Raw genomic sequence first — 15,661 nt, forward strand, 5'->3', positions numbered from 1 at the left:
ATCGTTCTTTGAAGAACATAAACATTCTGGTGGATTCTGGTACACTCTAAGATTGCAGCATCAATGTTATTACTGTGAAATTATTTCATTCACTTAGTTGCAATAGATGCAAACACAATGATGTCCAAGTGTTGAATTGTGTTCTAGGTATTCTTTGTTGAAAATGTGTTGCTTCCCATACCAGAAAAGGTCAGTGTGTTCTATTTGTGTTCTATCTGGCTCCAAATGGCCTAGCATGCTTGGACCCCGACGATCGCTATTTATAATATCGTTTTTAGACGGACGATAAAGCTCTAAAGAAAGTTCAGATAAGATAGCCCAGTTTCAAACAAGTAGTAACTGACTATCTTGGTTGTAAACAAGGATACTTGACACATATTAACCTATTTTATCCCAGTGCAACACAGCTCTCTTTTAATGGGATTTTTATTGTGAATTTTTTTCACTCAAAAAACTAAACCAGTTTGCATACATATTAAATTTAGATTTTCATTCCAACAGCTAGACAGGCTGTGACCTCACAAACATGATGAATACAAAACAGACTAATTTTGCAGTTTAGCTTCCATATATGGACTGTGTGAAAGTAACAACATTGACGTAGTACTTCTATAACCTAAGAATAATTCCAGTTTGCATTGAAGTCCATGTAAATACTGAATAAAGAGGTTTAGTATGTAATAAGCCTGAGATTTTAGGAGGTTTGTGTGTGTACATTTGTGTGTTCATACATACATACAGTACATTTGTGCATACTGTTCATATGTGTAAACTGTTCATATGTGTAATAACTGAGTAAGGTACAATAATTTTGAACTGCTTTAAACTAGATGTTTAATATTTATTATCACAGTCGGTTTACTGTATTCACAAGAACTTAAATCTCATGTACATATTGCAAATTTCTCTTTATCTTTGTTTTAAATTATTAAAGTGTTTACCCTTTTACATAAATGGTTGCAACTGTAACAACTGCAATTTCCCTGATTTCTGATTCTGATAAATTCGTTTATCAAAACAGCAAGGAGTACTCGGTTTCCCAGGATATGGACCTTTTAAATAAATAAATGAATCAACCGTGTCTGTGAGTGTGTGCCTTCTGGGCTCTTTTACAAACCTGCAGTATGCAATAAGGTACCAGATAGCTCCAAAGAAGAGCCAAGTGACGGCGTAGGCCATGACGAAGACGAAGAGTGAGCAGCGCCAGTTCAGGTCCACCAGCGTGGTGAAAATGTCTGTCAGGTAGCGGTACGTTTCCCGCATGTTACCATGCTGCACGTTACAGCGGCCATTCTTCTCCACGTAGCGCTGCCGCTTACGCTTACTACGCGCTACAGACAGAGAAAGAGAGAAAGGATAAGGAAAGAAAGAGTAAAGGAGAACCAGAGCCAGAACAAGAGAGGGAAGAAGAGAAAGGGTCATAGAAACAGCGTAGAATGAGAGAGAAATTGGAATGGAAAAGCATAACAGATGTAAAGCATAAGAGAGCAGAGCCAGTGTGAAAAAAAAATACAGAATGGGAGAGAATGTGGATGAAGAAAGACATACAGCAGAGTTACATCACACTGATTTTTCTTCTCATACATACACACATACACAAATTGTCACACAGCAACAGAACAGACCCCCAGTCCAAATCCTGCAGTGTCTTGATTCTGCAGGGGGGAGGATGCAGAGGCTGCGCTTTCTGAAAAACATGGTAGTGGCGCAGATATTTTCACCACACATAATGTTGCTGTCATAAGCTCATATCTGTGAAGTGGTGACTTTACATAAGAAGAGAAAAACATTCTTAAACCTTTAAATGCTTAGAGCTAATTTGTCACTCCAACAACTACATAACTTACATATTTGATTCATAGTGGTAACTAGGAGTGGGCAACATAAAGCCAAATAGTTGGGAGGGTATGTGAGATCCCAGTTAAAACAGAAAACAGGTATAAGTACATTCTGTTTGACCTGTATTTAAGGGTGCTTCCACAATGTGCAAGTTACCCATGTCACTGGCACTAATTCACCCCAATACCATGACAGACCCTGAATTTTGAACTTTATGCTGGTAACAGTCTGGCAGCCTCTGGCTCAAAGAACGTAGTTGTTGACTAGTAGTTGGACTATTTGCTGATGCATTTTTTGACTAACTGGTCAGCCTCATTCTTGCTTATAAAGGACAAGGCCTTTCCTAGATGCTCCTTTTATACCCAGGCATGATCATATCACCTCCGTTAAATGTTTTCAGATGACTTAACAACATTCCTAGTATTAAATTGCCCCAACCCAACTTTTTTGGAATGTGTTGCAGGCATCAAATTCAGAATGAGCATATATTAACAAAAACTATGAAGTTGATCAAGAAGGACATATCACATGTCAATGCGCTGCTTTCATTTAAATTCAGGTCGAAGTGGATTTACAGACGACTGCTTACTGTTTATATTTAGATTTGGTATTTAGAGACCTCTCTGATGGAAACGTGTAACTGCACGCAAGTTGCCGAAGAACATTTTGTAGCGTCAGTTGTGCTTCGGACCCCCATGAGCAGATGAATCTGATGATTGTGAGTGCATTAAAAGAGTATTCAAACAGAACTCAGTCAAAACTGACGTGTTGTTTTAATTAATCATTTTCAAGCTTTACAGGGTGACTCACAGCAACACACATTTTGGTGTGTTGTCTTTTCTACTGACTCAGTAATGATACTTCTTTCAATTTTAATAAAAATTCTTACATAGTGCAGCTTTAAAAACCACATGAATATTTTTCTATTGGTCCACTTATCATGTTAACACACAAAAAGGGCAGCTGGCTTTATTAAATTGTATAAACAAAGAAACAAAGAAAAACAGAGATGGAGTTATGAGATACTACTAAATTCACACTAACACACTAACTTCACAAAGCAAAGAGGATACAATCTCTTACCCCAGCCAAACTTTCCCCGCTCCTGCCCCACCCCCTGCAGCTTCTTCCGGTGCTGATTGGCTTGTGCCTCCCGCGCGGCCATCTTGTCCTGGAAGGACATGTTGTTATTGGTGGATGGCTGTGGGGGTGTTGACGTCTCTGTGGTAACCACATGCCCAAGCTCCTCGGATACGTTAAATACACCGGTGGGTGGGGCATCTTCTTTGGCCTCTTGCACAGGCTCCTCCCCTTTCTCTGGGACCGGCAGAGAAAGTGACTCTGGACGGGAAGAGAAGGTGGAGTCTTCTAGCGCCATCTGTGTGTGTGAGCGTGTGTGTACGTGTGTATATGTGGGGCTGGTTGTTGGCGTGTGTGTGTTGGTGGGCGGACAGCTATGTGTGTGTCCCAATGTGTTAATGATCTCTCTTGGTACGTTATTCTCAGCCGCAGAAGCTCATCCGCGCCAATTTGCTTCCTGCACAGAAACAGAATGGAAAAAAAAACACATCAAAGAGGTCCGATTAGTCAGATAGAAGAGTTTCCATAAAGCACTGAACACAATGTCTCCCTGAATAGCTTGGCATTATTCTTAAGGATTGAGAATAGATCTTCATAGCAGGCCTTTAAAATGAGTCATAGTGTCAACCAGCTTAAAAAGACATTTCTTCACCTCCATACATGGTAACAGTTTCTACGCAAGGCAGAACGCACTATAGAAAGTGACCAAGGTTGGCAAAACAAGATTTTGTCTCTCTCTGTCCTGCAGACTGAGTTTGCACAGCAAGGCTGGCTGTTTGGCCAAGGCTATTGATGCTCACTCTAGTGTTAATGTAATTTATCTCATAACAACTGATAGACATGCTTTACAACAACACCATGGAACAGCTGCACAATAGATCATTTTTAATTCTTATCATGGAGTGGGCGATTACAATACTTGAAGACGTTGTCATGGTATATTATAGGGGTGTGTGATATTACAAAAATATACTGTGATATTAAGATATTTTCACGATATGCACAATATGCATCACAAGATTTACTTTGTCAGAGATTTAATGAGTCAGAACGGACAAAAAAATCTCTACAGCCACATATAATACTATAATTATAATAATAACAATAACAATAATACACCTACAATGATTTTTATTGCATGTTTTGCAAACTGCACTGCACTAAATCCAATTAAACAGTCTTAATTACACCTACTTTGCAATGAAACATGCAATTAATTAATGGTCTTTAAGTACTATGTCAACGATATGCTCAGAAAAGTGTATTGTGCCATAAGTTATCATGATAATGACCATATATCGTCATATTGCCCAAACCTAAGATACTATATGTATCAAGATATTTCTTTGTTTCTGAGGTTTTCAAAAAATATTATCAAAAACTACAAGTGTAGTGATTTTTGGTCAGGGTGTCACACTGAACTAAAGTAAATCCAGTTAAACAGGAAATTTTTTTTACAAAGTTGTCATTTCCAATACTGACACTGATATTGAAACCCTGTGTATCAGCCAACATTATCAGTTTGTTTAAGAACTGCTAAGCTTTAAAATGAGCTGTTTTTCAATTGACGCACTTAAGATGAACATCTAAAAGCAGTCCATCATGCACACACTCCTCAAACACTGTACTAAGGGGTGGCCAAAACAGAAAAAAATATTATCTCACATTTTCATGGAGCATGATATTCTGATACAGATAATATTATGAGCACAATGATTTTTATTCTTCATTTCCATAGTGTACTACAGTCTAGTGCCACTGTACTAATGGCTAATTTTGCTCTGTTTATAATCTAACAGTTGCAGTTAGTCAGTGTATTTTAAGCAATGAGAATATACAAGATATGCCCAGAAAAGCACATTGTGGCATTGACTCAGAAGAAGAAGCCCCAGGAAATAGGGCAGAGCAATATGACAATATACACTCACTTTATTAAGTACACCTTGCTAGTAAATGGTCGGACCCCCTTTTGCCTTCAGAACTGCCTTAATTCTTCATGGCAAACTTTCAACAAGGTGTTCGAAACATTCCTCAGAGATTTTGGTTGGTTATTTGAGCTACTTCTTTATATCTATTGTTTTAATCATGTTTCTTATTTTTATTCTAATTTTTTATCTCCTTCTTTTAAATTTGATTAACTTCTTTTAAATCTATTGTTTTAATTATGTTTTTAAAATTAAAAAAAAATTAATTTACATAAATTTTATTTTATTTACATTAATTCCATTTTTCTGTATTTTTTCATTTGTAAAGCACTTTGAATGACCGTTGTGTATGAAAGGTGCTATATAAATAAACTTGCCTTGCCTTGCCTTACTGTTGCCTTTCTATCATCTCGAACCAGTCTGCCCATTCTCCTCTGACCTCTCACATCAACAAGGCATTTTCGTCCACACAATGCACTGAGTTGCGGCCATGTGATTGGCTGATTAGCTATTTGTGTTAACAAGCAATTGAACAGGTGTACCAAATAAAGTGGCTGGTGAGTGTATGTCATTATTGCAATAAATTATGTCACAATACAATATTATTTCCTGAACATATTGTGGACATCATCAGTGCTTCTAGAGCACTGACCAACTTAATGTTTCATTATAAAGAGAGCAAATTCCCGTTTAACTGGATTTATTGCAAAATATTGAATAAAAGCCCAAGATAGTAGCACAGATATGCATATGTACGTCTTTTAACTGCACATTAATCATTTGAGAAGCACATTGTCTGCCACTGACATTTTTATATGAAAATCATAAAAAAATGGCACATTCAACAAAGATAGAGTAGTCCTACAGCAAAAGTACTGTTTGTTTCCTTCGCCCTCCTGCGGCAGTCAGCGCAGACATGTTCAAGCAGTTTCTACAAGAGAGGTAACAAGACGCCCAAGAAAGTCCATTACTGGTTTGATACACCTCGATATGTAGAATACAGGAATGGTTCATGGATTATATAGAATATAGCCATAGTGTAATGCTGAAAAAAATCACAAAGTGCCAAAGTGCGAAGTATAACTAATTCATCGTCTTGAATAATAAATTGTTCTCAGTTGTCGATGAAGTTGGCACATTCAATTATTTTTATTTTGACCTATTTTAAATTTGGTAATTCTTACTAGTTTACGTTTGTCTTTTTTATTGGTTTGATATGTTCCTTTGATTTACCCTTTTATTTTATTGTCTACTACTCTTTTTGTTTACTACTCTTTTCCTTTGTCCTCTGTTCTAATACTTGGCTACACTGAAAATGAGAGTCACCCTCAATGTGCTCCAACTTTAAATAAAGGTTGCTTGACTGATACAGAAGCCTATGTACTGTAATCATTAATAAAAATGTATGTATTTGCCCTCACTATTGGCAGCTTTTTTCAATTTTGTTTTTCGCCAGTGTCTCAAATTTTAGCCAAGAAATTTGCATCACAGCTAATTATGTTCTCTTTGTAATGATACAAGCAGCTTGTCACTGTTTCGCTTAAAAGTCACAATACCCACAACATGCACAGAAAAGTGTACTGCAAGGAAAATGCTGTCATATTGCCTTCCCTATGTTTAGATAATGACCTTCAACAATAAAACATGCTTAACTTTTAAAGGAAATTTATATAATTCTAGACAAGTTAATGTCATTTTGGACCAATTCATATTACTCTGTTCATCATGAAATTTTAATGAGGCAAAGGGTTACTAGACTTTTCAAATCACAAAAAAGAGAAAAACATAAAAAATGTAGAAACAAAGAGGTTTTTGCATAACAGCAGCTTGTAGTTGTAGACTTACCTTTTAGATGACAGGACTAGAGGTTAAAATTTTATAAAAAAAACAGATGGGGGAAATTAGGAGATTTACAGCTAACATGAACTGGTACAACAATAGATGCTGACTGAGATACGCCATTTTATATACAAGATTTTTCTCCTCAGTGGATGATGTGCCAACACATTCATTTGCCAGAGAAATACATTTTCACTGTTTCTGGACGTAGCTCACATCAGCTAGACCTGTTAGCTTAGTTAGCAATAAAGCTGTGCTATTTTTCCCTTCTCCATCTTACTTAACAATTCAGCACCCGTGTTTATAGCAGGAAAATATTTATGAACTCACAAATATGAAAAAACTCACTTTTACAGCCCTATTAAACAGAAAATTGGTGTTTTCTTGAATCATTAGCGTGATTATTTTCTCCGGCTTCTTGTGACTAAATGCAACAAATCCCTGGCAACAAACTTAACTGAGTTCTGCAGTAATTGTGCACATCCCTATTGTACACTAAGTACATAGTATTAAAGTTCAAGCAAATGAAATGAACACTTGGCTTTTTCTCTGTCTCTCTCTTAAAAACACCCCCTCTATTCATTTATCTGTGACACACACATAATCTGTATCTGTTTATGTCTCTCTGTACACCTCTCTGTATCTGAGACCTTTATCATCATACGAGGAAGTCAGAGCCAGAGGCTGCGTCTCTCTCCTTGTCTCCTTTCATGTGCTCCCACACACCAGTTACTCTCTGAGACACTCTTAATACATCAGCATTGATTATTCTATAAACTGCACCATCAAACATTTTGTATAGCATAGCATGTAGAATTCTACCTCTGTATATCTCTCCATGTCTACATGTAATCATACTGCAGCAAGGCCGAGCCTATCCTAGCCTCCGAATCTCTGTCTTTCTCACTGTGGGTGTGTGTGTGTGTGTATGTGTGTGTGTGTGTGTGTGTGTGTGTGTGTGTGTGTATGTATGTATGTATGTATGTATGTATGTGTGTGTGTGTGTGTGTGTGTGTGTATGTGTGTTTACTTTAGGGACAAAGCGATGTGAAGTCCAGCTTGCTTCTATATTTAGCACAGATGGTTTATCTGGAGTAATTGTGCCTACTCATGCATCGACCACAGCCCTGATCCTTTGTCCAGCCTATATTTAGAGCCGTGGATCTTGGCCGAGACAGTGTGTTTGTGTGTGTGCGTGTGCACAGACTAGCGATAATCAAATATGATCGACATCATGATCATTTAAATTGGACAGAAAAAAACATATATATTTTGGTAGTCAATTATTCCTGTGAAAATAACTGATTATTTGGCTTAAAATAGCAAATGAAGAGCTACAGCAGAAAAGGTTTGCCACTGTGCTTTTTTCAAAAAAAATGATATAAAATACAGCTGTATGCAAAAGTTTGAACACAGCCAGTCAGATTATGTTTTGTTAATTTTCTAAGTGAAAATAAGTTAACACATTTACCTCTACAGTAAACACTTAAATATGGCATTTTTCTGCACCTTTCTGTGCAGAATTTCTATTAATTTGCTGAGCATACATATTGGAATTTCACGATTGGCCCCTCCCAGTCCTCTACATGTGTTCGTGTTGTGTTTTGGTTTAGCACACGTGTTCTTTGTTTTGGTTTTGTAGTCCTGCCCCCTTGTTTAGTGACTCCGTCCCTGACGGTGTCCAAATGTGTTTCCACCTGTGTCTTGTAATCCCTCGTTTACCCTGTGTATTTCAGCCCTGTGTTTGCCCCTTGTGTTTGCTGGTCTTTGTTGGATGTATTGGTCTTTGTACTGTTCAGCTTGTTTGATTCTGGTTTGTCATATCTGTCCCCCAATCGATCCGTGTTGGCTACATGAACCTGGACCGTTTAGATTTGGACCGTTTAGGTCTGGATTTGCCCATAATAAATGTTGATTACCTCCGCATATGCATCCGCTTCCTTGCTCCCCGTTACATGGAAAAACCACAGGCCACATTTTATGTTTGTTTTGTTTGTTATTTTTTATCCCCAGTATGTCAAATTCAGCAAATAAACTGTAAATGTGCATTAAGATGTGCAGTGTGTTCTCTGCAGATGATGTGTGAACTTATTTTCACCTAGAAATTCAACGAGGGGTGTACGTACAACTGCATACCACTGTAAAACTTTGAGGAACAACATTGCTATAGACATCTTATTATTGTACTGACTTTATCTCTAAATTTCAGGGATTTTTAAAAGAATGTAATTCAAAAGTTTTGACATAGTGAGGTTACTGAGGTTATTCCCAAAGTTTTATAGTCACATGCAGTTGAATTGTCGAATAAGTAAGCCCATATATAAGTAATAAGCAATAGCTAAAAAAGTGATATAATAGTAAATATGTAGAGTAACATTATAGCTCTTCTGTCTTTATCATCATTTAACCAGTCTAACATTTTAACTTGCCAGTTCATTAGACAGGCTGTGTGACAAGGTTTCAAGGATGAGCAGATGGCTTTTTTTTACATGTTCACAAAATAAATTGTATTTTAAGCTAATGAACCAGTTGTACATAGTCAGCTAGCTAATGTGTGCAATGGTGTAACAGGACAAGATGAATGTTTAATTTATTTTTTTAAGTAGCTGCTAAAACTTCCAACTAAAGGAAACTGACGTTTCTTAGACTATTCCAGTGACTAACTTTGGTACCATGAGGAGTTTCAGTGATGTTTGTAAGGGTAACGATTCTGACAAATCACTTACAGTGGGAACTGCACGTCCTCAGGGAGTAGTTGGGTTTGACGCAACACCGACGTGGAGGGAAAGCTAACATTTACTGACTGTTCTGCTGCTTCAGAATCAACACAGGCATGTTTTTATTTCCTGTGGTCAAAGACAACGCTGTGCTTCTGTGGGAAGCTAAGTCACATTCATATGTTGTTTGTGACTATTTCATCTCACTTCAAGAAAATGTCCCCAAGCTTACCTTTTTGACTTTCAGCCATAATAGACCTTTTTTTGCTGTCTGCGCACATAGATACAACACTACATGTGAACTGCTAACCTTATTCGTTGTCATATTTTGAGCCTAATAAGACACATTTTCAATCTGAGACCGTTCTGGTCTGCCACACCCCCACCCTCATACCACGACAGGTCCTGGCTTTTGAACGTTATGCTGGTAACAGTCTAGATCAGGGGTGTCCAATCTTATCTGTAAAGGGCCGGTGTGGCTGCAGGTTTTCACTCCAACAAAGCAGATCACATGATCAAATGTCTGAAGCCTGCGAGGAACAGATTATAATAGTGGAATCAGGTGTGCTTCAGTTTGTTTGGAATGAAATCCTTCTTTGGTCTTTGGTCAGAGAACACAACATCTATCATTTCCATAAACAATCTGAAAGGCTGACTCACCAAACTACAATACACATTTCCCTTAACTGTGCATCAGTCTGTTTCAGATCAGCTTGAGAAGCTGCCAGCATTTCTGGATGTTGTTGACATACGGCTTTCTCTGTGCATAGTGCAGTCTTAACTTGCATTTGTAGTCACAGCAGCGGATGGTGTTTATTGATAACGGGTTGTCAAAGAATTCCTGAGCCCATGAGGTGATTTCCATCACAGAAGCGTATCGTTTTTAGTGCAGTGCTGTCTGAGCAATGGCCATTCATTTGTGGTTTTATGCGCAGATTTCTTTGAATTCCCTGAATCTTTTGTAGTTTTATGCACTGCAGAGGCGCAAATACCTAAAATTCTTGCAATCCCTGGCTGAGGAATATTATTTTTATACTGTACAATTTTTTCTGATGCACTTTTAGTAAAGTGGCGATTCTCGAGCCATAAAGGCCTTGGCCTTTCCAGGATATCCAAGCATAACTGTATCACCTGTTTAATATAATTTCTGAACATTTCACTACATTCCTAGTGCTAAATAACCCCTGACACAAGTTGTTGTTACAGGCATCAGTTTCAGAGTGAATTTATATTAAACTACAATGAAGTTGCTAAGGTAAGACGTTAAATATCTTTCTACAGTTTTTTTTTCAATTACAGGTCAAAGTAGATTTATAAATCATTGTTTTCTGGATTTTTTTTTCATTTTACATATTGTGCCATCTTTTTTGAAAATGGGTTGATACATTAGATTTAGTAGAGAGTAAAATCGACAAGGTTGTCTTGTATTTTAGGCCTAGTTACCAACTAAACAAATCTGAAGAGCCACTGAATGTTAACAGTGTTACATGCCATCTGTGCAGAACATAGTTATCATTATGAAAGATGAAGTAATATTAGTAGCTAGCCCAGTTGGTAATGATATGGTAATTAAATGACCATCATGGAAAATGTAAGCTATAGGGTAAGGTCCTGTAACACTCACAATGGTAAATGAAATTGGATCATTAATTTTTCAGCATCAGAAAGCATGTATTTGATGGAAAATTACAGAGATCAACTAAGAGTAATATTACATTTTCAGTGTTTATGTCCACTCTTTGCCTTTATTACAGCTCCCATTCTTTTTGGCTTTCAGTTTTTCAAAGAAGTCTGTAACAATATTCAAAGTTCAGTCCTAGAATTTGGTTGTCTGTTTCCTTTTCTTAGTAACTGCTTCTTGATATCTACACGTCCTTTCAGACCCACAGCGCTGACTGCCATCTCGTTGTGGACAGATCACCTGTGGATTTTTTCACATCTAAAGCAAGATCAGAGTTTGTTTTTTCCGCTCTCCCTCTAAGATGAAAGTATTATTTATCTGAGGGTGACAGTTTTTGCAGTCTGCTATTTTCTTCTTACTTTCTCCTTCCTTAGGCGAGTGTATTATCTAACATCTAATCTCCTTAGAAACATCTGCTGAAAAAAGAATAACTAGTTCTTATGGGATGGGGAAACTGTAAATTAAATAAATGAAGGGTGGTTTCTGACATTTGCACAGTACTGAAAGTGGAAGCTTAATGCAGACGTGGTCACTTTGTGGTAGTATTCAGAATGCACAGAGCAGAGGCAGCAGACATTGAGATGAGTTGAAATGCCTTCCCTCTGGCCCTTCTGGATGTTCTAATTTTGGGCTATTCACCGATGAGCATATGTGACCTCACACACACACAGACACACACACACACACACACACACACACATACACACACACACATATTCAGGCATTACAAGAGCAGATCGTTAATACTGAGTTAATACTGAGACACTCCGAATATGGAACATGTCAAATGGGCTAAATCAGACCTGCCCCAAATAAAGGTTAGCCAATTCTGGTAATTGTGTGCGTGTATGTGTGTGTTTTCTTTTGTTTTTTTGGTGGAGGGGGGTTGTCTCTAGTGTCCTAGTGTCTAGTGACACACATATATTCTGAATTTGCTCCTCAGTCAGAAGAAGAGAAGGTCAGATTGACACAAAGATGCCAAGACCGTGGAACCCCATTCCTGGCAGGAAAAGGAGAAAAAATTGCCTATATCTCCTTCTCCTTCTCTGGCAGCAGTAGCTATGTCATAATAATGCCTTGGCGTCTCTAAATAATGACATTTTCTCATAATGTCTTGAAATTATGACTTATTTTCTCAAAATACTGCCTCAGCACCTCAAACAAATGACTTATTTTTCTCAAAATAAAGACTTGCTACCTCAAAATATTGACAGTATCTTTAAAGAATACTTACATTTCTCTCAATATAGACTTAATATATCAAAACAATGACTTATTTTGTCAAAATATTGACTGTGTCTCAAAATAATGACTTTCTTTTTAACTGATTCTTTTTACTGCCACATGACAAGATGGTTGCACCAACATGTAATTCAACTGTAGTAGCACAACATACATAAACAAACAAAATAAACAACATAAATAAACATTATTTTCACAGCAAGACAGTTTTTTGAAAGAATAAGTAATTATTTCAAAATACTATGTCAACATTTTGAGAAAACGAATCACTAACACGAGATACTAAGTCAAAATTTGGGCCTCTTACTTTCTCAACATAGCAAGGCAAAATTTTGCGAAAATGTCATTATTTCGAGATAATAAGTCTTTTGACATTCTGCTGCCAGAATGAGAGAGGCGAGGTAACACAGGCCATTTGTTTCCCTCTACCTGCCAGGAATGGCTCCCATATAACCTACACCAGCATTTCCAGCCACGAAAACAAGTCCCTACCACATTGCACACAACTAGCCCGAGGAGTGCGTAGGTGTGTGTTTACGTGTGCGTGTGTAGAGTGTTTATGTGACAGAAAGAGAGGGAGATGTGGAGAGGGATCATTTACTCAGCCTAATGTGTTTATTAGGTTTCTATGTGTAATTATTTCCCAGCGTCATTCATAAAAGATTAACGCGGCCGATTAATAACAGCAGGTCAGCACTAAGCAGAGCCAGAGCGCGTCGCTTTGAGCTGAGCGTTCACTCGGTGTAGATCTGGGATGCTGGAACCAGCGGCAGAAACCTGACACACCTGCAAACCCGCACAGCGGCGGCACAGACGGAGCAGCGCTGCCGGTCAAACAGCAGCTGCACCGCAGCTCCGCTCACAGACCCACAACAATGATGGCCATATTCCCAGCACTCACCTCTCCGCAGCCTTCCTCTCCGCGGCGCTTGGCTCCGGAGCAGCCCTTTAAACGCTGTTCCTGCTGTGTTTTTGTCTTCCTCCTCACCCCGCCTGGCCTTCCCCCAGCACCTCCTGCTCCCTCAGCGCGCGGTCGTGCCGACAGGCTCCGTCATGTCGTGGCCGTCACCGCTGCCGCTGCTTTCCGAGGAGACTGGAGCCCTCCGCGGGGAACGGAGAGAAGCAGCAGCCTGTCCGAGACCCGGCGACGAGGCCAAACTCGTCCAGTAGAGACGAGCTCTGAGGGGGCAGCGACCCGGCAGACCGTTTAAAATGGAGGCGCTTCGTCCCTCCCTCAGAGAAACCGAAGGGGCTCGAGCGTGATTCACCGGCGCGAGAGGAGTGTGCGCGCGCGCAGGTGGCGACTGGCGGCGGCGAGAGCGCCGAGTGTGTTCGGGGGTTTGTGGGGAAGGAGGGGGGCGGTGGCGTGGGGGGGTGGGGTGCGCGCACGCGTACCTGTGTTTCGTCGTCTGTGTTGAACAGATGTCCTCAGGATGCTGGACAGCAGACTGTCGTTGTGGGGACCTTCTGACGATCTGGGGACCTACGGCTGGTCCCCGCTTCTTAACGCAAAAAGTAGAAGACCAATCAACACGAATTGGGGGTTGGAAAGGACATTAATATGGAGCAACATGCATAGGAAATAAGCGTATATAGGCCTAATATAGTGTGGCGTCGGCGTAGAAAAAGACGTGAAAAACACTGGCAACTTAAGGCAAGTGCACTTTTATTGAACAGGCAGCAAAAGAGGATAGATAGATAGATAGATAGATAGATAGATAGATAGATAGATAGACAGACAGACAGACAGACAGACAGACAGATAGATAGATAGATAGATAGACATGAGCAAGTACTGCCAGATGCTATTAACAGATGCATAAACAGAAGAAGATGAATAAAATATACTAAAACAACAATAAAATATAATGTGCAGTACAAAAATATGCAGGAAAGGAAAAAAATAAGTAGTAAACTGCCAGCACAGCTGCAAACAGGCCGGAATAGCGGGATGGTCACTTCTAGCCCTACATCTTCTCTCTGTGGTCAACTATAAACTCACCCAAAACATCCCACAACATCACCCAGTAAAGCACAGTCAACACATACACACATCTTGAACTAACGATCAACAACAAAAACAGCAACAACAATAGCAAATGTCCTTTCTTAATGGAGGGGAGGAGCCCCTAAAACCCCTTCAGAGATCAGAGTGTGTGACGCATGGCCACAGTAATAACATAAATATTATATCGCTATTTGGGATGCAGTGATGCCAATAATGGTATCAGATATCGGCCCGATACTGCATTTACTTGTACTCATAAAAAAGGCACCGATACCAGCTGATAACTGCCTTTTGAAAGAGATACAATACAGGCCAGCCAGTCAGAACAGAGGGGTCATTTACATATGACTTTAATGGACAATAACAAAAACAGGCTGTTTGATTTTTAGGAATATATAAAGGCTGGAAAGTGGTCATGTAAACGTTAATTAGGACTCTTTTGGAATATAAAACTACACAAATGTTAAAAGCAGCCCTCAGGAGAAATAATAAAATACAATACCATGTGGGACTGGGGCCCTTAACAATGTTAGCACCCCCAACAAAACACCTTCCTGCATCCCTCTCTGTCTGTGTGTGTGTGTGTGTGTGCATTTATCTCTTTGTGTAGAATAACTGTCTCCATGGCAATGGAAAAGGCCATTTTGACATTGTGGGGACATCTGGATTATCTTAGCTTGGATTTTGTTTTGGTTTCAAACAAATAACAAATACAGTTTTATTTGGAAAAAAGTAAGAGCCAGACTCTTTCTTGTTGGGTGCTGAGGTGAAAGTTAGGGCTGGTGGGTGTAGAACAGCAACATTTTCCTGTAGAAAGCAGGAGGCAATTAAAAGACCCCACAACAACAGGAATACCAACTAGTGTGTGTATGTGTGGAAGGGGAGGGTTGTATCAGCACTTCGCAAATTAAACTCCACCATATCGTTACTCAGCCCAACGACCGGAGACAGTAACTATTGATTAGTACTGATCATATTAGATTATTAGTCTAACTGTTTTTTTTGCTTAATTGCATTAGAAAAGAATGAATGTTTTTTTATTTCATCGTCAAAAAGAGTATTTAATAAGAAGCAATAAATTCCACACTGTTTTAAATGTTTTTATTTTTTTAGGCTGTAGGCTAAATGGAGACTATGAGCAGTTACCAGACTAAAGGGGTAAAAATCATTACTGTCATTACTGAGATCATTACGATCATTTACAATAATTATTTATTATTGTTTGTAAGGCAAACACGCTAAAATGTGTGTAAACTGCACCCTGAAACACAGTTTCCCAGACATGTACTAAGCCTAGACTTGGACTAAGCTGCAGTGCCGATGGTAAACA

At 39.0% G+C, this 15,661-nt stretch overlaps 1 protein-coding gene across 2 annotated transcripts in view; it reads right to left on the reverse strand.

Annotated features, from left to right (window-relative positions):
• Positions 1 to 13,666, reverse strand: part of kcnj9 (potassium inwardly rectifying channel subfamily J member 9) — a 29,892-nt gene extending 16,226 nt beyond the window's left edge. Inside the window, exons 1-3 of one of the 2 annotated variants that reach the window (XM_017707451.2) lie at positions 13,225 to 13,666; positions 2,923 to 3,376; positions 1,118 to 1,331 (exon numbers count right to left, since the gene is read on the reverse strand). In XM_017707451.2, coding sequence (XP_017562940.1) covers positions 1,118 to 1,331; positions 2,923 to 3,217 — 509 coding nt within the window. In that variant the 5' untranslated portion in view covers positions 3,218 to 3,376; positions 13,225 to 13,666. Of the gene's footprint in view, positions 1 to 1,117; positions 1,332 to 2,922; positions 3,377 to 13,224 lie in introns of those variants that run through there. The other variant, XM_037530947.1, reaches the window with a different exon arrangement.
• Between the last annotated feature and the right edge of the window lie 1,995 nt (positions 13,667 to 15,661).

This window comes from Pygocentrus nattereri, chromosome 19 (genome assembly GCF_015220715.1).
Source record: "Pygocentrus nattereri isolate fPygNat1 chromosome 19, fPygNat1.pri, whole genome shotgun sequence".
Taxonomy (NCBI): domain Eukaryota; kingdom Metazoa; phylum Chordata; class Actinopteri; order Characiformes; family Serrasalmidae; genus Pygocentrus; species Pygocentrus nattereri.